Below are 20,257 nucleotides of genomic sequence, written 5' to 3' on the forward strand. Positions count from 1 at the left end.
ACGGGAAACAAACACCTGGAATAAGTAAAAGTATCGTTCCGTCAGTATGGATCTGAACTGACATGCCATCCAGGCGTCTATGAATAGTAGTACAGTAGCGTATTTGGTCCCCAATCAGCTGCTACGTCCGTGTGTGGCAGGGCAGTTTGATTGTCCAGTCCACAAACAAAACGAGTCGGTGGCCGTTCACAGAAGCGAACAACCGTCCGTGTTTAATTGTTTATCATCCAAATCCAAATGATGAGTGGATAACCGAACCTCTTTTAATTAGGTATACATGACGGATCGATCGGCAAAAAGAACTAACTTAAGAAAGCTCTGCATAGTATATGTGCATGCTTTCTGAAGACACTAATCAGTAATCACCTAAATTAAGGTGAGTAGACCAGGTGGATGCACACATGCCTATCCGTGTTGATTAATCGCTGGAATTAAGCTTGAGAGACACGGCTGTCCACCAGACGAAGCTGACTGATGGACCTCTCATCATCGCCGTCATCATCAGCCGAGACAGAACAAACCGCCGTGCCATCCCCTTGCACCCCACCTCCCCTACACCCGTATCCCACCATATCCAGCTTCCTCTAAATATTCCCTACGCCCAGCTGAGCTCCCGCGCGCCCGGGAACACCTCAGCCGCAAGCTAGCTAGCTGCCGCTGCTGTTCTACAAACATTTATTGATACTCGTCCTCCCCAGAAAGAAAAATTAAGAACGACGATCGACTAGTACACTGCAACAGGTTTGCGCGAATGAATAAATGCGCAAACTGTTGTGGCTTTGACATGCCTACTGTCTAGTAGACTAGAACTAGATCAAGCTATGGGTTGTCGAGGTTGATCATGACTGCTGCGGCCGGACGGCGATCGGGCGGTGGCAGATTGCGACGTCGCCGCGGCGGTCGGCGGCAGCGGAGCTGTTGTTGTTATTGTTGTTGTTGTTCTTGTTGGAGACGCGCTCGCAGGAGGGGCACATGGTGAGCGTGGTGGGCGGGGACATGTGCATGTAGTGGCGCGGGGAGACGAGCTTGAGCGCCCGGAGCTCCTGCACCTCCTTCTGCAGCCGCCGGTTCTCCTCGGTCAGCGTCTCGCAGCAGCGCTTCAGGAACTCGCAGTCCACCTCCGTCTGCTTCAGCTTCGTCCTGGATTATAGCACAGAAAACCCCACAGATTCACAAGTCAGAACTCGATCTGATATATTCTGATGATCATCGAGCTTAAATGAAATTCCATGATTGAATACTACAGGATACTATTGCATGTGGCTGGCTACGTACCTGGCGCGTCTATTCTGGAACCACACCTCAACCTGCCGCGACCGCAGCCCGAGCTGCTGCGCCAACGCTGCCTTCTGCCTCTGCACGTATAGTACGCAGGGATTAGACTTTAGAGATCGGCAGGCTAGATCAGGGACATCACATACTGGACTAACTACTAACAACCAAATTAAGAACATGCATATATACTTGGCAACTAAGAAGGGGCTGGCTAATTTACCGGGTTTAGAGTCGGGTGCTCCCGGAAGCTGTCCTCCAGCACGGCGGACTGGTCTTTGGACAACCGGAGCTTCTTGCGGGAGCCGTCTACACCGCAGCCACCGTCCTCCTCGTCGCTGCCGCCAAGTAGGCTTGAATCGTCGCCAGCAGCCTCGCTACTCCTCTTTGCGGGGAGCAACGGCATCTCCATGAATCTCCTCTCTGATCAAGATTTGCACACATAGCATAATAAGCATAGTATTACTATCTACTCTAGCTAGAAATCTAACTTAATACCGGCTAGGAGCCGTAGACTGCGTAGTACTGCTATATGGTTAATCAGCAAGCAGTAGTAACATTTACCTGGCGCATGGAACAGCTTGGAGACATGGTGAGTGCGAGGAGCAAGTGATGAGCTGAGACTGAGACTGAGCCCCAAGTCCTCGGCCCTCTCCATCATCTCCGTGGCCTCTCCTCGCCCTTGTTCGCCGGACCCCCCCTCTCTCTATACCAACCTCTGTGTGAGCGTGTGTATGCGTGAGGAGTTTGCAGTTGGAGTTGGGACTTGGAAGTGATAAAGAAGTGGGGGAGAGTGAGGGTTTTAAAGAGACGGAGAGGAATGTTGGATCTCTCACTTAGTTTCTGGGACAGCAATGATTAACTTGTGGGGCGAGCTCCTTAATTGGTGCAATCATAACTTCCCCACCTCCTTCACCTTAAAGGCTTAAAATTGCTAGGTTAGCTAACTTCAGCTATTCTCCACTCAAACTAGGATTTCTTTTAGAAAAAAAGGCTGGGCATTTTGGCTTTCACATATGTTTTATAATATATTCCACCAAATGAAGTGGAGTATAAATCTAGCAAACAAACACCTTTTGACTTATGGTCTGTGGGCAACAGCATATGTGTATACATGGTGCAAAATAGTTTGAAAATTAAATATATGATTTTCTAGGAAGTGTGCACGTACTCAAACTTTTCTATATTTGACTAATTAATAAGAATAACTCGAATTGGTAATATAGAAATTTTACTCTATAGTTCATCATAAAAATAGCTTCACAATATTATCTTTAATCATTTACATATACAGAAGGTAACCGTCAAAGTTGCATAGTGGATCGATCAAGACAATGCAAAGTAAAAAAAAAACATCGTCTATAATATTCTAAAACATAGAGAGTAATTGCACATAATTTCTTTCAACTACCTCACTAGCTAGATCAGTGTCCTACATACACCATAGAAGAGAAAAAAAGGAATTTTCTCTCATATATAGTTTCCTTTGTGCACCTCGGTGCACCGTTGATAAAAAAACTCACATGTATACATGTTTTCAATTTTGAAATGGGCATATATTGTTAGTGCGAACCAACAACTGTGGAGCTTAAGTGATATATATTTATTTATGTTCAGCATGCTAGAAAATAAGAAGAAAAGAAGTATCCAAAATAGACTATCAATTTACTACATGTTGAGCAATATCTATATAAATGAGATCTACACTTCCCCCTCCCCTTCCTCCACTCTATCTTGAGGGGGTGCGACTTCGTTGAGAAGAAAGTGGGATACAATAGTATCATGGAGTCTTTCCAAAAAACAGTGGTGACTTGACTGCGGCTAAGGAGGAGGGCGGTTATGTGTTCCTCCTAGAAACGAGAAATGAACTCATTTGAAAAGACTAAGGGCCCATTTTGGATTAGGATTCTTGAAGGATTTGAGTTCTTAGGAATTTATCCTATATTGGCCGGTTGATTTGCATGCATGATTGAATCCTGAGCAATTTTTTTGTAAGGATTCCTTTTGCACTCCACTTTGGAAGAAAATTTTCCATCCACTCAAACCTCTTGTTTGGTAGCCTAGCATGAATTTATCCTCATGCTAACCTTGGTCACTCTCAATCACTAGTCGGACGCTTTAACTTTTGCTTGACCTTGCACAACTCTGGGCAAATTTCGATGACATCCATGCATGTACGTGACATTGGTCAATTACTAACTTCCATTTTCAAAAAAATGCTTATACCTCTAAAATCAAGATCTTTGCATGGTATCTCTATTGGGGTTAATCATCACAAAAAATAATCCGACTAAACTGTTGTGTGTTCCTCCTTTTCGAAAAAACTCAAACCTCTTGCTACAAAACCTCTGATCCTTGGATCCTTGGCCAACTGCTTGTAGAGCGCTTTCTTGCCCTTTACAATCACTCTCGGGCTCGCGGCAAATGTGTCAAGGCGGCGCTCAATGAGCATTGCTGGATCCGCAACATCAAGTGTCAGCCTACTCATGAGGTGCTGCTCCAATTCATCAATTTGTGGAATATTATTTAAAGTGTCTCCCTCTCCGACGTGCTGGACTCAATCTCATGGAAGCTAGAGACATCGGGCAGGTACACGGCTGCTTCTTCTTACCATCTTCAATTCATTGGAAGAGCCTATTCTATGAAGGCTGCGCTTATTTGGAAAATTCAAATTCCCGCCAAAGTGAAGTTCTTCTCTTGCACTGTCGCTCTTCAAAGATGCCTCACTGCGGATTGGCTGACTTTAAAGGGTATTCCTGCTAATCCTATCTACCAGCTATGCTGGACTTTGTCGGAACTGCCACCCATCTGTTTGCCACATGTTCCTTCACTTCTCGTTTCTGGGTTTGTCTCCTGTGCTAGGTCAATGTTCAGGTTCTTTCCATGTCTCACCTCTCTGATAAGTCTCTCTCTGAGTGGTGGTTCGATGAGGCTCGGCGATGCTCCTTCGTCGTGCTTAAAGAGAGGCTTGCGGCCGTTGTCATGCTGGGGTGGTGGCACCTCTGGTCAGAGCGCAATCAGAGGGTCTTTCACTCCAAGCACCTCTCCGTGGCCAAGTTTTGTGATCTTGCCTTCAATGAGCTCATGTCCTGGAAGCATGCAAGATGCAAGGCAGTCGTTTCCTTCTAGATGATTGAGATTTGTTGGTTTCATAGGGTTCGTCCTCCCGAAATTCGCCTCCTTCAGTTTGTCCGCTTGTGTTTATTCGCTCCTTGTTCTTCTTCTTGGCTCTGTAAATAACTTTTTTCGCTTCGTCTTAATTAATGAAAAGCAGCGCTGCTGCATTTTCATCATTTTAAAATTATTTGTTCTTACGGTAGCGTGTCAACTAGTCAATAATGCAAATTCATTTAGTATTAAAATCCTTTAGGATTTAAGAGTGCGTGACATTCCAATCGTGCGTTTTTCTTATTCATGTGTTTTTAGTAACCTTGCGAATCGAAGAGGCCTTAAGATCAAAAGTGGGAAAAAGGTCAAGTGCCGGAGTACTAGGCTGGACAATTATCAAGTAGTCCTTCTTTCGAAAGGATCAAGATCTATTCAGCGCTATGCCAATAAGCCGAAAAGGATAGTGGTATGTGTGCAAATGCGCTCCATATGGAAATGCTACATGATGTGTGCGCAGACCTCAATGGCAAACGAAAGAAAATGGAAATCGTCCTGCACTTGACAAAAAGAAGAAGAAATTAAGCCAAGCTGACCACCATTTTCACTAGCCCGAATCGACTGTTTCACCGGCCCTTCGTTGGACAGTAAAAAGAACTTCTTCTGTCTTAGAGTTGATCGTTAGCCAGTTTTCAAGAAACAAAAACAAAACAAAACAAAAAACTAAGCAGACGACAGAGTACTAGATCGAGGTTTGGCATGCATGCGAGCTTTGGGTCTAAACGGGCAATGATCGCGGCACGTAGGAGCAGTGCATGGAGAAATGATTGGCTTTTCGAGTTGGTACCAACCATAATGCTCGATCGAGGAGGATGGACGGCATGATTGCAGAGGGCGTGCTCGCAACCCCGCATTGGTAGGGGAAGAAAAAAAGGCCAGTTCAAGTATCCATTCATGCGAGCGCATGGCCTTTCCCCCCAGGCCCAAATCATCGTGTCCCGCTTTGTGCCGGCACGCACTTGTTCTCCTCCGCTCGGCTCATCTCCCACCCATCATCATCCCATCATTGCCTGCCGCCCGCCCATCCGACCTTTCGACAAGGCAGGGCTAAGCTGCCTAGCTAGGCTACTCTTAGTGTACACATGGGTTTTGATTTTTGAAGCGGCTTGTACTAGACTAGTATACGTGGTTCGTGAATTCCAATTCCAGGGGCATGCCGCTGCGTGTGTGTGTTTTGTTGGTTTAGCTTTCCGTGGTTTGTGTATGCTGACGGAGGTTTCCTCGATGGGTATACATCGGTGCTCGTCGGCGGAATTAGAGGTAGGGAATCGGCAAGATGTTCATCTATCGGTTCATTGGTGCCCCTTTTTCTCGGATAGTATATCGTAGTGACTTCATGTGGCAAGCATATACCTTGGGTGCCCCCTTGAGATTGCAGTATATCGTGTCACAAACTTGTGCGTTGAAACCGGTATTCGGTGTCCTCCTTCTTACATTTGAACTGGCAAAGTGACCCGCACGTATTTGTGCGGTCAGACTTGTTAAATATTGTTATATCTATATTTTTACATGGTCCTCCTCTCTCTCCCGAAACTCCCTCTATAACCTAGATTGCCGCCACCGGAGCGCACCGTCGGGCAAGGCGGCGGCGAGGCCCTGTTCCTTGGTTCGCTCGGTGGCCGTTGGCAAGGCGGTCTGACCACGGGTCGCGGCACACCCTTGGAGGCGGCGGCGGCCGGCCCTGGCCCTGTCCTGGAGGCACAAGCAGACTTTTGGTCGTGTCCCTGGCGGTGGAGCTAGTCTGTGCCAAATTAAAAGTAATGAAAAAAAAAATCAAGTGACGCGGTCCAATGGTGACGGATCGTCGTCACCAATTGAGTCTTTTATATGAGTAAAGAAACATGTAACGTACCATACTGTAAGTTGGGACGAGGATTAGCAAAACAGGAAAAAATAATTAAGACCCAATAATATTGACCTTTCTTTCTTTTATTCAAAAGAAAAACATGAATTAACTAAGGCTTCTGCAAGAGAAGGTACGGTTCCACCCGACAATCCGTCTCCCGACGAGCGATCGAGATCCTCCCGCACGCAGCCCTGCCTCGACCACTGTCCCAATCATGGCCACGGGCATGGCTGCCGGGCCGGCACAGCTAGGCCGCGCGCACAGGGCAAAGAAAAGGCTCCATCGACGACGCGCGCAGCATGGCATCGGCATGGCATGGCGCGCGCGGGAGCCAGCGAGACCCGCGACGACGACGCGCGTTAGTACGCGCCCGGTGGTGGGGGAACCAAGCGAACCTCGTAGGAGAGCCAGACGCCGACGCTCGGCGAGAATAACCAACGAACGCCGGGATCCCATCACGTGGCCGGTGGCCTGGCCCGGACCGACATGCGGCGCGGGCCGGCACGTGGGCGAAGAGGGGTCCTCCTCTCTATCTAAACACCCCCATGCCCGTCCTACGTTGTTCCTCTGGGCTCCGTAGGACCTTGTGGCTTGTGCGTGCCAAAGCGGAAAAGCCGAAGAAACCCCCAGGCCCGCGCCCACCACTGGCGCCCCGCCTCTCGCTCTCAGGCGCGCGTGCCGTCCTCTTGGACTCCTGTCGTCTTCGACATCCACCGCCGCCAATCATTGTCGCCAGTCGACCCTGCCTTCGCGCGGCCTGGAGAGAGATATCACCATATCCATGTAATGTAACCCAGCTAGCGATTATTCCAGCCACTGCGTCATGTGCCTGCAAGGCCCTGCATACATATATAGGAGCTTCAAGCTTGTCGATGGCTCATCATGGCACGTGTCTTATTTAGCACTCCCCAAGGCTTTAACTTGTTCCGAACTAAGAGTGGACGGAGGTTCGTGATTGTGGATAAATATGCGCGCGGATCTAAAAGGTTGGACTTTGTCCATTTATCACATCTTTCGGTCACATCTTCTCTCGATTGGTTTGTTGTAGCTTTGGAGGAAGTTCAGAAAAAGACGTGGTTTCACAGGGCAGAAAAGGAGAAGCAAAGTTTATTCCTGAGTGGGACGTATATTTTCTTTTCTTTTCAGAGCAGTTCTCCCGTTGAAAAACAAGGGAATGGCATCGTCGATCTGAGTGAGTCTGATGGGGCAGGTTGACTACAGTTACGACGCACCCGGCCGACCAAACCTGGGCAGGGAATGTTGCAGGCCTGAAAAATTGAAAAAAGTTACCACACCAGAGGCATTCACTTTCACCGCGTGACGAGACAAAGGTAAATGCGCCGTGTCTGCGGATAGTAGTAACTGCGGACTGCCGGCCGGTCGCACATTATATTCAGTGCCGTAGAAGCGAAGAAGAAGGATAGCACGATCAGTACAAGGATTTCGCGGATGATGTACTGCTGCTCTGCAACTGCAAGTATGTACAGAGGCCAGGTGACGAAACCAGGAGAGTGTTCTACCGGCCGAGAGTCCTTACTGGCTAGCACCAAACCGTGTTAAAAAGTCTGCGGGGATCATATTCCCCTTTAACTGTCAGAATCATGCATGATCTACTACTAGCCGTTCATTCGAATCCAGATAATTAAAACCGGATGGGTTACTTATATGTGTACATGAGCTCGACTGCCTGAGACAACGGACTAGACACTTCCCTTAGTGGCTAGCGCAATAAATTCTGTACTCAAAGAATGCCCTCAAGTCTGAACTGAAGAAGTAGACAGCAAAGAGGTGTGGTCTATATATGATCACTTCCAAGCCTGAAGAAGCCTTCAGCTTTCGCCAAGACCCATTACATCGAAAAGTGAGCAGGGTAGCTTGCTTTGCAAGGGACAGGACGAAGTCGCCAGCACTTGTGTTTGCCATAAGTGAGATAATCAACGACAATGATCTTGAACGGGAGGATATGCATGCAAAGAGGTTGGTTGGCCTTCGCCATATCGGCCTGACCTGACATGTGTGCCTATATCGATCAGCCAGCCACTGGCGCTGCTGCCCGCCCGCGCCTGCCATCATGTGTGCTTCCTCATCATCGCGTGGCTCGAATCATTGCCGAGCCAATGGCGAGGAAATCCGTTGACCACCCCCGTGTTGCATACTGTACTACAGCCGGGTTCTCAGTTCTCACGGACTGCCCTGCACCTACACTAGTGCACTGGACTGGACTGGGGTTCAGTCACCTCCTGAGTCGATCGTTTCAAAGGCGCAGAGGTTTCATTGCCATGATGCTGCTCTAGCCTGCCTGCCGAGTGCCGACGGAGCCATCATGTTCGTGTTGAATTCAACGGAAGTTTGGGCTACGTTACACAAGCTGGCCCATGGGGGATGGAAGAAACGCCTGGCGAGCTGGCTAGCATTACGTGAGCCCATGAGCGTGTTGCGGACTTCTGCGGTGGTGGTGGACCTGGTGGTAGTATGAGGCCGGGGAATCCGATGCCAGATGGACACTTCTCTCGATAGACCGTGGTGAGTAGATCGGACTTCATGGCGGACTCTTGTCTTTTTTTTTTTTTTTGTTGAGAATCACCCTTGTCTTGGCCAGGCTTGTACATATAGAGCTTTAAAAAGCCCAACACGCACGCATCCAGAAATCTCTGTCCTTCCTGGAGGTGAAAGCCCATTGGGAAAAGAAACGGAGACCTGATGCCACGGCCCATGTAGCCACACTTCTTTTTTTGACGGAAACCGTGTAGCCACACTAATCTTGAGGATTTCTCAAAAAAAGAAAGAAAACTAACCTTGAGGAATCGATGGCTTCCCCGTGAGTCTGAGGTGGATTGCTACTGCCATGCTGTGCCGCCTGGACTGGTTTATGGTCACAAGAAGCCATAGCTGTACCAAGCACAAATACTAATAGTATTAAGTCGGACTTAATTTCTAAGCCAGATATCAAATTTGAGCCTTTCCGAAACCCCTTGCGAAACAGCCAACACACAACTCAAGTTCTATGGACGTCCACGGTTCGAGTTGACGATAACTCGATCATCTAGTCATCTACATGTGTGTTTCCTCCGTTCCTAAATTTTTGTTGTTGTTTTAGTTTAAATTTGCACTAAAACAGCGACAAAAATTTAGTTCACCACATATTGTTTGGCACAGAATATTGATTTTTTTCCCGGATATGTGAACTTTGTCGCTGCAGGGGGAAAAGAAGCTATTGCGCTTCGAAGCACATGCGAGAAAGACTGTTAAAAGCCTGATTAAATCACTTTGCATATTTGCTTGTTTTTAAAACAAGATGTCTGAAGAAACAACGACAATCGACAAAGGCAAATATGAGAATGGGCAGAGGTATTAACAGACAGAGCCACAGACGGTCTAGCACCTAGGTACAACTATCTGTAGCTGGGTTTCGCTGATCCTTGCAGAAATACGGGAATCAGTAATCCTCCTCAAGAAAGCCCCAACCTTACGAAGCAGAAGTTGTCTGCTGCCCCCTTCGCGCACCTCCAGCGCAGGAATCGCCTCGATCCAGCAGCAGGCCAGAGGGCGCGCGCCCGGCCCAGGCCTGAATCTTCACACCATGACGCCAGCCCCAATCGTGTGTAGGCTCGACATGCGGCTCCACATCTCCGGGGACATGTGCGAGTGTGAAGAAGACATCCCCGGGGACAGCGGCGCCCTCGGCCGCATGATGCATTGCTCCAGCTCCTGCAGCTTGGCGACCAGGAGGACCAGTCGCCGGACCGGAACGAAGACGAGCGTCATCGGGATGATGCAGGCCCCGAGCTCCAGTATCAACATGGCTGCCTTGACGCTTTGTTGCTTTGGTTGATCCCTCTATATCAGATTTCTCAGCTGATGTGGCTTTGGCTCTCTCCTGCTCCACTGGGCAACTGAGTTGCTGACTTGCTGTGGCTTTCCTCCTCCACAGGGCAGCTTTCTTGCTCCCTTTGGTAAGTGTTTGCTTTGCCTTGTAGAGTCGTGGTTGAGGGGTTGCTTGCATATATAACCTTCCTCTTGAAAAAACAAGCACTCACTTATCTGGACCTAAGATGCTAATTGGCATATGGCGCCTCTTAGTTTACTATCCCCTCTAATGATTGTTGTCAGTCCTTGTATTCATTTTTTTTGTTGAACTTATTGGTGTGAGTCCATCTTAGACAACGGGGTAGGTCCTGTCACACACACACACACAAAAAGACAATGGGGCTACGTGCAGATTTTTTTAAAAACTGGAGAAGAAGGGCGTGGGGACACTATTGTTTCGAAGAGTTCTTGACTTCTTTCACTTTTGTTAATTCTTAATTGTCATAATTTTTTAAAATCTCAATAACTTGAAATTGCACACTTAAGCCTAAAATTATGCTCCTCTCAAGGCAATTTTTGCTTTGTAGATTACATGGAGTGACTTAGATACGGACATGATTATATGTTACAGTAATCAAAAGGTTAGAAATGATTGTGATTTGAAAAAAATCACACAAATTATCAATAGACAATATCAGAGTTATTTTCAAAGTCCACTTGCATGATGCCTTTGATGGCAACGCTTTAAAAAAAAATGAACGACTACAGTCACCTCCTTCTTTTGGTCGGATGGCATATGATATTCTTTTTGTGTATGTGTCTGCCCTGTTTGACCCATGTGTACAATCATGCACATCGATGGGGACCCCCTATTCGGATAAGCTATCGAGTATATCAAGTAGTGCTACCATTTTTTTATTTATTTTTAAAAAAGTACTCCCTCCGACCGGTATTACTTGTCTCAAATTTGATCAAATACGAATGTATTTATGTGTAAAAAGTATCTAGATACATGCAATATTTCGACAAGTAATTCCAGTATTTTTTTAGGTCCCTCTCTTCGGAGAATAATGGAAAATTGAAATAATCTGCAGGGCGCGAGTTGACGATGGCCCTTCGAGAATTCAAGGGGCAGGGTAACGAGCCAGGTGTCATGTGCTATCTTAGATCTGTTGATTGAGTTTGTGTTGAACATGAACTGACGTGAAAAGTAAATCTCAAAATTACTTGATATAATTTGTTTCTAAACAGACTTGCGTGTCAAGATGCGTATGCCAAATGTCTACACTAGGACGTATAGGGAAAAGCGACGTGCTAAACTACGAAGTGTACAATCTAATAATTTATACATACCATTGCTGCTTGAGTCTTGAGTACAAAACATAAAATTAATACCAAAATCAATTATTTTGCTTCCAACAAAAGGTCTAATTGGTGCAAGGATCTACTATCATTTACAAATACATCTGGTAGTAATTTAAACGGGTCTAATACATCTAAAGTAACCAACCCTTTTAGGTACAGATATCGACTGTCCGATTAACTTAGGTTACACAAATTAATTTCACATACCAAATTAAAATTATATCTAAATAACATTATGTTAGTCATAATTCTTGTCAAAATATTACATGTATCTAAACACTTTTTAGAAATAGATACATCCATTTTTGATCAAATTTGAGACAAGAATTATGAAACGGAGAGAGTACTTTTGAACTAGTAGGTGCAGTGGATTTTATTAATTATGTTTCCGCTGTAATATCATGTTCAAACACATGTCAAGCGATCAATCAATCTACTTGGAGGACCACATTTTGATTGCAGGTAGTGGCCCCAGTCAAACAAATAAACCGGTGTTCTCGCAAATATCCTAACAATATGTTCCAAAAAATAAAGATATAAATAGGTTTCTTGCGCAAATAACCAGGTTAGTTTTATGTCAAAAACAAAACCTGTGCTCTTTTATTTATGAGTTTAACTATTGTATTTTGAGAGAAATTTATGAGTTTAAATATTGTGTGCAGTACTTTTCTGTCCGGTGTGTCGTACATATTCATTTCGTGCAAGCATGACTATAACGTGTCTTCAAGCGGAAACCAAGGGCATGCCGTCGTTGACAACCAAAATTTGCCAAACGAATATTTTTTGCGTCCTAATACGACCATCACCAAGATACCCAATTGGCTTTCTCGCTCTCCCAACACTAGCGCCAAGCATGCATTATCCCATTAGATATGTAAGAGAATACAATGATTGATTAATAAACAACATATATTCATACTTCAACAAGTGGACGTCAACTTTATACTCAAACAAATCTCAACTGATGAAGAATCGAATGTGCAAAATGCAGTGCACAAACAATAACAAAGGAGCAAGTTCTCTAAAGAAGACTTTCAAACTCTTAAGATGACTTAAAAGTACACCAAGCTAGTACATTAAACTGGCAGTTCCAAGAGAAAAGTTGACTGCGTGCAAATCAAACTTTTTTATAGAGAAGACTTCAAAAAACTGGCAGTTTAAAATTGATTATAGCACATTCAATGAATCTGCTGTCTTCATATATAAATAGCAGTTTCAATAGAAATTGCAGTCCCACATGATATTGTTGCATTACCACGCCCAAGAATGAATGAAGATAGTTTAACACCGAGATTATTCATAAAGCACCTTTTTATTTCTGTGGTCTAGCCATGTAAGGTGTTACTGTGATGACCTCCACATCCTGCATACTAAAATTCCTGACAGAATACTGAAATGTCCATCCATGGCACGCCCCAGCATGCACTCCTTTCTTGTTCATTGCAAATACAGCACCAATAAAATCTGGATACTTACGAGCAATTCTTGATATAGCATCCATGGCAGCATCTCGAGGTTCCATTCCTTGTCGCATACTCTCTACTACTTGATAACTGCAACAATATTGCAGTTCATGAAACCAGCTTAAATACGTATTGCAAGGGCCAATCTGAAATCTGGATTGAAAATATGGGCAGTTGAATATTATCATGTCCTAGGATAGCAACTTCCAATTTAACACCAGACAGGGGAAAGGTACATGAGTATCAGAAGATTACAGACTATCACGTCAACTTTTTGAAGAAAAAATTGCAGATTGCTACTCCATTAGTGGTCATTGAGGTTCAAAATGAGAAACCAGGGATCAGAACACAAATATTTATTGTTCTATGGAAAAAGCAAAACAAATTCTGAACAAACTCATTTCCTAATTACTCCCTCCGTTCCATAATTCTTGTCTCAAATTTGTGAAAAAAATGGATATATCTATTCCTAAAAAGTGTCTAGATACATGTAATATTTCGACAAGAATTGTGAAACAGAGGGAGTACCATGGAAGAAAGCGCATCATGATATCACCATCACCAGTAGCTCCACATGCCCCAACTTCATCATCACCATATGCAGAAGATCCTGGTATCGGTCCATCACCAACCCTGAAATGAAATCATCAGTCAGTAACTCAGTATTACCTATCAAGAGGTAAATAGCTGTTCCACAACAGCGAAAAGGGAAAAAATAAACAGAACATTCTGAACTCGAATTAGAAGATCAAATGACAGCAATTTTGTTTACTGAGCATATTATGCCAATAAATACTAGTGGTTTAGCCTAAAACAGGTGTCGTGGTAAATTGTAATGTGAAATCCCCCAACAGCAGGCAGAATGCTTACCTTCCGGGAATTTTGAATGTAGCACCGTTGGTAGAAGTGCCGACTGCTATATGACCCATCTTAACAAAAACAGACTACTTAGTTTCACAGTAATAGAAAGAGTAGTTTACTTCTAAATGTGCTAGGTACCTTGTCAATCACAGCCATAGAAATTGTGTCATGGTTGTGGCGATTAACAGACTTGAAATGGGAGTTTGTCGGTTCCAGTACATTATCACTTTGGAGCCATCCCTGGCAGGTTGCACCTTGAGTCTCCTCTACAGTACCTTTAACAGGGTCCTTGAACCCAAATGGTGGTATATTCACAGGATGATATGGACCACAGATGCCAGCAGGAACAACATTTTTCCAAAAGTTAGGCTGGCAATGGTTCAGCCTCCAATTTGTCCATTTCTCAATGGACTCTGGTGAGCTCAGGTTAGTTGGTCCTGCAAGACCCATTGAAATTGCGAAGGCTGTTGCCTTCTCTCCAACAAGAAGAGTATGATCAGTGTACTCCATGACCAACTTTGCTGCCTTTATTCCATCCTTCACATATCTCATGGCAGCCACAGCTCCAATTTCCATTGTTGTCTGCCAGTTTCCTTAATCAAAACGAGTGCACTATTACATCACGTGAATGCTGGAGCATAAACAGCGGCATGCGGTGTAGTTTGAGTATATAAAGCAGCTTTTACCCCATTCATGATAAGAGCATCTAATGTAGTTTCGCCATTCTCATCAGGACTTCCACCTGGACCAACTGCGTAAAGCGAACAGCTACGATCAGTACTATCATTTATTCAGGATACCAACAAAAAATAGGCAAGTTGCAAAATTAAAAAGGGTTGCATGCACACAATCTTGCGGTTCTAAAAAAATAATCATAGGGTTCTGCTAGATCTTTACTACGTATAATATATTAATGGATCTAGACAGTAGGCACAACTGGAGTACTTTCTGAACACAGTAGCATTTTGTTCCTAATATTTATCTGCAACATAATGGCAACTGCGCTCATGTTGCCTTCATGATGTTACCCAGGGAAAAAACATGAGTCAATGTTATCAATCATTTGATTATCAAAATGCAGTGGAGCTAACATGACCATGTTTTCAATCTTTTTGATTATCAAAACTTCTGTTATCCATCATTACTTGGCTTTAGATACTTTCTCAAAGTTAAATTAATCTCCAAGAAGTACTGCTCTTCAGAGTGCTGCATCAATGAAGAGTAGACTCGTTTTACAAATGGTGCAAAATAGCACTTTTGAATATAGATAGTATGGACAATTTTTAAGGTATCAAGCTTCTGCTATTTGAGCTCAGAAAGGAGGCTTGCAGAATGCAGTGGGAAGGCTTACGTTTCACACATAGAAAGGGCCTTAAGAACTGAACAAGATCCTTCTTTAGCTCAGCAGCTATTGTGTGACCTGTGTCTATCAATTATCAAAAGAGTGAACAATGTTCTGTTTGCGTGCACATTTTGCAACAGTCAGCTTGGGGAACTAAAATAAGATCATCAACTTATCAGAGATATTCTGCACCAAATATATCAGGAGACTATTCTGTTAGTTACAGAGTTTTTTTCTATATAGTTCGTGATGTCATATCGATGTGGTATTCCTGTCTGGTACCTGCTACTTGTTCATCAGAGATCTACGTCAGTAAACATTGATTTCTCTAACTGAAACCTGGATTCCAACTAAAATATTTTGTAACCCACTAATGAATTCCAACCAAAATGTCTTGTCAACCAAACTCTTGAGGATGAAATGATTTTGTAATTTCGTTACGGGATCAATTTAAGCAGCGTTTTCGAGCTAATTTCACTAGCATAGCAGTATAGTTCAATCATCAGTTCATCAATAGTTCACCAGTGTTCCCACTTGAGCTCAGTGACTCGCTAAAAGCCTAAAATCATGGCCATGCCAATAGCCACAGCTGATCGGCATCCACCAACGAGCACATCACAGGCAAGCCCTCTCGCGTGAATGATTTATATAGAGAACGCCATCAGCAAGTAACTACTGACCTGTGCCATCACAGCGGAGCACCTCGCAGGCGGAGCAACCAGCGACGACAGCATCCACAGCCGATCCCCCTGCGCCACCGGCCGCGACCACCTCCCACGCCGCCCTAACCGCGTCCAGGAACGGCCAGGTGCTCACCACCACAGGAAACACGCCGCCCTCTTCCTCCGCCCCTCCGCCACCCACAGCCTGATTAAAATCCCCAACCGCCGCGATCCATCAACGATAACGCAGACAAATCAGAGCTGTGAAGAATTGAACCGAATCGAATCGACACTCACCAAGCCCCAATTCAACCGTAGCAGCAGGAACCCTAGGAGAAGCAGCGCGCTGCCCCGACCCATGGAAGCTGGGGTCGAGGTCGATTGTGGAACGGTACCGGTGATCAGGGCGAGCCTACATAGGTTGTGTAGTGCTGAACTGGAGAGCCGTCCCACATGTCAGTGGGCGAAATGTCACTGCCAAAGTGGACCCCATCTGTCGGTGAGCTATCTGCGTTCGCATAGTTTGCGACTCCCACAGAGCTCTGGTGTCCCCCAAATACCCTAGCCTAGTGGCGGCGGCGGCGGCCATGGATGAGCGGGGCGGCGCCGGGAAGAAGACCCAGGCGTGGCCTTGGTGGGCGGGAGCGACTGCGGCACAGCTGACCACCGGGCTGGTCTGGTTCCGGCGAGGCAAGAGCGGCGGGGACATGGCGATGCCGTTCAAGGCGTTCGCCATCGCCACCCTCTTCGTCGGCGCCGGCGCAACCGCCGTCACCGCGGGAGTGTCCGCGGCTGGCGTGGGATCGGTAAGCCCTGGATGCAAAAACACTTGCGCCCGTGCGAGGTGCGACGAATCCTCTGCAATCTGGCTGATTTTTCACCGATGTGGTGCGTGTCGTTGTTCTCTGTCTCTGCAGGTGGAGGAGATGAAGGACTTGGGCGCGAGAATCCGGAGGTGGAGCAGAGTTCCTCCTCGCCGTGTGGAGGGAAGCGAGTAGTTCCATTGATCTGGTCTAGGAAACTAGAGTAGATTGCTTCCCACGATCACATTTGCGAGATGCAGTGCAAGGTAATAAGGCACATCTGTACTCTGTAACTTTGTAGCGAAAGCTTGTTTAATCAAATTCGATCCTGTCTTTCGTGGAACCACCCTGGGAACCACTCCACTTATCCCCCAATTGGGAACTCAGCAAACAGCTTGTTTGAATTTTTTGTTTAAATTCATGCAAATTGCGAAGTCATCGGCGCAATTCATGTTCTGACGGCAGCGAGGCTATTTCCTTTTATGCTCGCAACGAAAGATCCTTCTGCACATTTCGAAAAAAAAGAAAGAAAAAAAAATCCTTGTGCGCGAAGACACGGAAGTACTGTACTACAGAACATGCAGGCCCGGCCCGTAGAAATCGGCGTTCGTGGGGGGTTGCGAGGGGCGGTTGGCAGCGAGTTCGTGCGCCCGCTACGTCCCCCTTGTCGAACACAGCCCGGTTCGTCCGATCCCGACCCAACGGCTCCCCATGGCGCCACGCGCCCCACTCCGGTTCCCCGTGTCCAAACCAAAAACCCGGCAGTTAAAGAAAGAGGCCGCGTCTCTTCCGCAGACACTACTCTCGCAAACTCGCAATTGCATGCATTGCGTCTGCCTTTGGAGTTTGGCGTCTCTCGATCGAGGCTTAGCCGAGGCGATGGCGCGAGCACCCGGCGGCGGCGGCGGTCGCCGGAGGAGCGGGAGGAGGGACGCGGCGGGCGGCGGCGAGGCGGTGCGGAAGGGGCCGTGGATGGCGGAGGAGGACGAGGCGCTGCTGGAGCACGTGCGCACGCACGGGCCGTGCGACTGGAGCTCCATTCGATCCAAAGGCATCCTGCCGCGCACCGGCAAGTCCTGCCGCCTCCGCTGGGTCAACAAGCTCCGGCCGAACCTCAAGTCGTAAGCGCAAATCCTCTCTCTATCCATCTATCTTCATCTGTAGTCTTCGTGTTTTCTTCCGGTCTTCCGCCGCAGTTCAATCGTCCACTCCCTTTCGCTCGGATGCTGCATTTGGCAGTAGTATAATCGAAGCTACACTAGGTATCATCGCTGATTAACAGTGACCAGGAGGAGTTCAGCGTGGTACTTGTTTGACTAGAGGAATAGACAGAGCAAGTAGTAAGAAATTATTCAAGTGCTCGCCTGTTCCAACTAAGCCAAATAAACTTGTTTGTTCTTCTCCCGAATTAAGCTACTCCCTCCGACTGGTATTACTTGTCTCAAAATTGCCCAAATACGGATGTATCTATGTGTAAAAGTCGTTTAGATACATGTAATATTTCGACAAGTAATTCCGGCTGGAGGGAGTATTTTACTCTCCACATTCGATTTGGGCTTTCATCCATTTCATATTTCCCCTTTTAACACGAGTGGTTATAGAAAATGCCACTTATTAACAACTGTGAAAAGGTTAGATGACACCGATTGTGTTAGCTACACTGGATTCAAGTTCAAACAAAAGTTGCACTCTCTGGCCACAGGAAAACACAGTGACAAAATAGTAAGAAATTGTATTTCGTGATTAAGTGCTCGCCTCTTCCTACTTAGCCACACAAACTTGTCTGTTCTTTTATTCTACGTACTGAATAGGTATTTTACTCCGTACGTGGGGGTTGAACTCTTTTGTGTTTGTATCTACTGCGAAGAATCCATAGAAGTTTATTCACTCAAATAATATATTTTACTCTGGATATTCGATCATGGGTTTCATCCATTTCGTATTCCTCTTTGACCAGTGATTGTGTAAAAATGCTAGTAGTAGTACTTGCTAAAAATTTGTAATACCTTAAAAGGCTAGATGAGAAAATGATTGTGCGAGTTACTGGATTGATATCCTCTGCAATTGGCCTCAAAAAAAAATCCTCTGCAATTTATGTTATCTTGGCTCAAAAGTCACAGTGGCAATGTGACCGAACATTTTTCCTGTTGCTGAAGTGGATGCAAGTTTTCTGCGGAGGAAGAGCGAGTGGTGATCGAGCTGCAGGCGCAGTTCGGGAATAAGTGGGCGAGGATCGCCACCTACCTGCCGGGCAGGACGGACAACGACGTCAAGAACTTCTGGAGCACTAGACAGAAGCGGCTCGCCAGGCTCCTGCGCGCGCCCCTCCGCGGTCGATCCAGCAGGAGCAGCAACGCCAAAGCGCCCGCGTCCTCTTTGGATCCCTCCGTGGTAAGCACTTGCGATCCACTCTCCACCCAAATGTCCATCATATACAGTAATACATTCACTGAGCTTCAGTATACAGTCGTTCTTTGTGGGGTCGTTTTTTATGTCTGAAAGACTGAAACTCTGAATTTCTTAGACGGAAAATCTGCAGTGTCATCAGGGCTCTTGCCATGATCATGTCTCATTCCTGGGCACCTCTTCCAGTGGCCATTGCTGGGCGTCTGCACCGCTCATGGAATACCAAGTCGCCGCAGGGATCCCACATGACCAGGAAAGCTCTGCATTCTTCAGCTTCGAGGGTCCATTGCCGCTTCAGGCGGTACCACAGCTACCTCTTTCTGACGGCGAGGCGAGCTCATCGAATGCAGCCCTGTTTGCGCCAGAGCTGCCGTTTGATCAGCCCCCGTACCATCTGCTCGACTTCCCAGGCTTGTCGGAGAGATGCAACATCGGCCCTGGGTTCGTCGGAGCAAGCGCTATGGATGATCTCGCGTACCAGGAGCTGCTCCCAATTGTGCAGCCGGCTCCGACTCCGATGATGCTGCCGTTCTTCGGGATGGAGTGTGGGCGCGATGCTGTCAAGATTGAGACTCGGGATGACTTCTTCGACGACCTCCCGCCGGACATGTTCGACTCTCTTGATCAGCCGCCACCGCCATTGTCGCCGTCGGCGACGAACTAGATCTGAACTGTGAGGTTGACTGTTGGATGCACGACTGCCGTGATTCTTCTGGTTCTAATTTGCCTTTCTGTTCTGGTATAGCTGACTAGTATTTAGCTGTTGCTGAAAATTGTAGCTTAGCCTAAGTCGCAGCAAACTTACTGAACCCTGCAGTGCTTAAGATTTTAGATCTTGTGCTAAAAGAGTTGCCAAGTGGATGCAATCAATATGGTGTATTAGTGTACAAATGTGTTTATAAATCTACAAGTCTGCGAAAATGTGATGCAGATCATGATCTACACGGGTACCATCGCTAGCATAGAGATGCAACATATGAATCAGTTTAGCGTGTACCCGTGCTCAGACAATCAGACGTCAAAGCCTGTTTTTTGACCTGTTTTACGGTAACCCTATACTGCTAAGGGCAAAGATGCAGTACACAAATCTTCACCGTCTATTCGTTAAGGATTATTTTGACTAACGGGCCGAAGCGCGGCCGAAGCCCATTTCTCTCTATTCCATCTAGTGCTGGGTGATTTTGACCTCGCCAGCAAGCCACGCGCCCGACCGCCCTACACGCCGCCGATCGTCTATCTCGCCCTTGCGCTCGGCAATTTCGTCG

General features: G+C 46.4%; 4 protein-coding genes across 5 annotated transcripts; 2 read left to right on the plus strand and 2 right to left on the minus strand.

The window, feature by feature from the left end:
- Positions 1 to 241: 241 nt before the first annotated feature.
- On the minus strand, positions 242 to 2,057 carry LOC100846176 (homeobox-leucine zipper protein HOX17). Its single transcript, XM_003581447.4, has 4 exons — positions 1,837 to 2,057; positions 1,496 to 1,695; positions 1,276 to 1,355; positions 242 to 1,140 (listed from the first exon to the last, which is right to left on the minus strand). Exons 1-4 carry the CDS (start codon positions 1,931 to 1,933, stop codon positions 840 to 842), a joined length of 678 nt encoding a protein of 225 aa, XP_003581495.1. The 5' UTR covers positions 1,934 to 2,057; the 3' UTR covers positions 242 to 839.
- Positions 2,058 to 12,595: 10,538 nt separating this feature from the next.
- LOC100846480 (probable isoaspartyl peptidase/L-asparaginase 3) lies at positions 12,596 to 16,217 on the minus strand. 2 transcript variants are annotated; one of them, XM_003581448.4, is made up of 7 exons: positions 16,081 to 16,217; positions 15,802 to 15,988; positions 14,466 to 14,530; positions 13,918 to 14,361; positions 13,789 to 13,847; positions 13,447 to 13,551; positions 12,596 to 13,008 (listed from the first exon to the last, which is right to left on the minus strand). In XM_003581448.4, the coding sequence occupies exons 1-7, from the start codon at positions 16,141 to 16,143 to the stop codon at positions 12,768 to 12,770; spliced, it is 1,164 nt and encodes a 387-aa protein (XP_003581496.1). In that variant the 5' UTR covers positions 16,144 to 16,217; the 3' UTR covers positions 12,596 to 12,767. The 2 variants fall into 2 exon arrangements, with proteins under 2 accessions (XP_003581496.1, XP_010240209.1); XM_010241907.3 differs by lacking the exon at positions 16,081 to 16,217 and having other exon boundaries at positions 13,918 to 14,372; positions 15,802 to 15,879.
- A 114-nt stretch (positions 16,218 to 16,331) lies between these two features.
- LOC100833959 lies at positions 16,332 to 17,019 on the plus strand. The gene is made up of 2 exons (XM_003580229.4): positions 16,332 to 16,589; positions 16,701 to 17,019. Exons 1-2 carry the CDS (start codon positions 16,371 to 16,373, stop codon positions 16,779 to 16,781), a joined length of 300 nt encoding a protein of 99 aa, XP_003580277.1. The 5' UTR covers positions 16,332 to 16,370; the 3' UTR covers positions 16,782 to 17,019.
- A 539-nt stretch (positions 17,020 to 17,558) lies between these two features.
- LOC100846784 (probable transcription factor MYB58) lies at positions 17,559 to 19,934 on the plus strand. The gene is made up of 3 exons (XM_010241908.3): positions 17,559 to 17,707; positions 18,743 to 18,977; positions 19,111 to 19,934. Exons 1-3 carry the CDS (start codon positions 17,559 to 17,561, stop codon positions 19,654 to 19,656), a joined length of 930 nt encoding a protein of 309 aa, XP_010240210.3. The 3' UTR covers positions 19,657 to 19,934.
- The last annotated feature ends 323 nt before the right edge of the window (positions 19,935 to 20,257 follow it).

Source organism: Brachypodium distachyon, chromosome 5 (assembly GCF_000005505.3).
Source record: "Brachypodium distachyon strain Bd21 chromosome 5, Brachypodium_distachyon_v3.0, whole genome shotgun sequence".
Lineage (NCBI taxonomy): Eukaryota > Viridiplantae > Streptophyta > Magnoliopsida > Poales > Poaceae > Brachypodium > Brachypodium distachyon.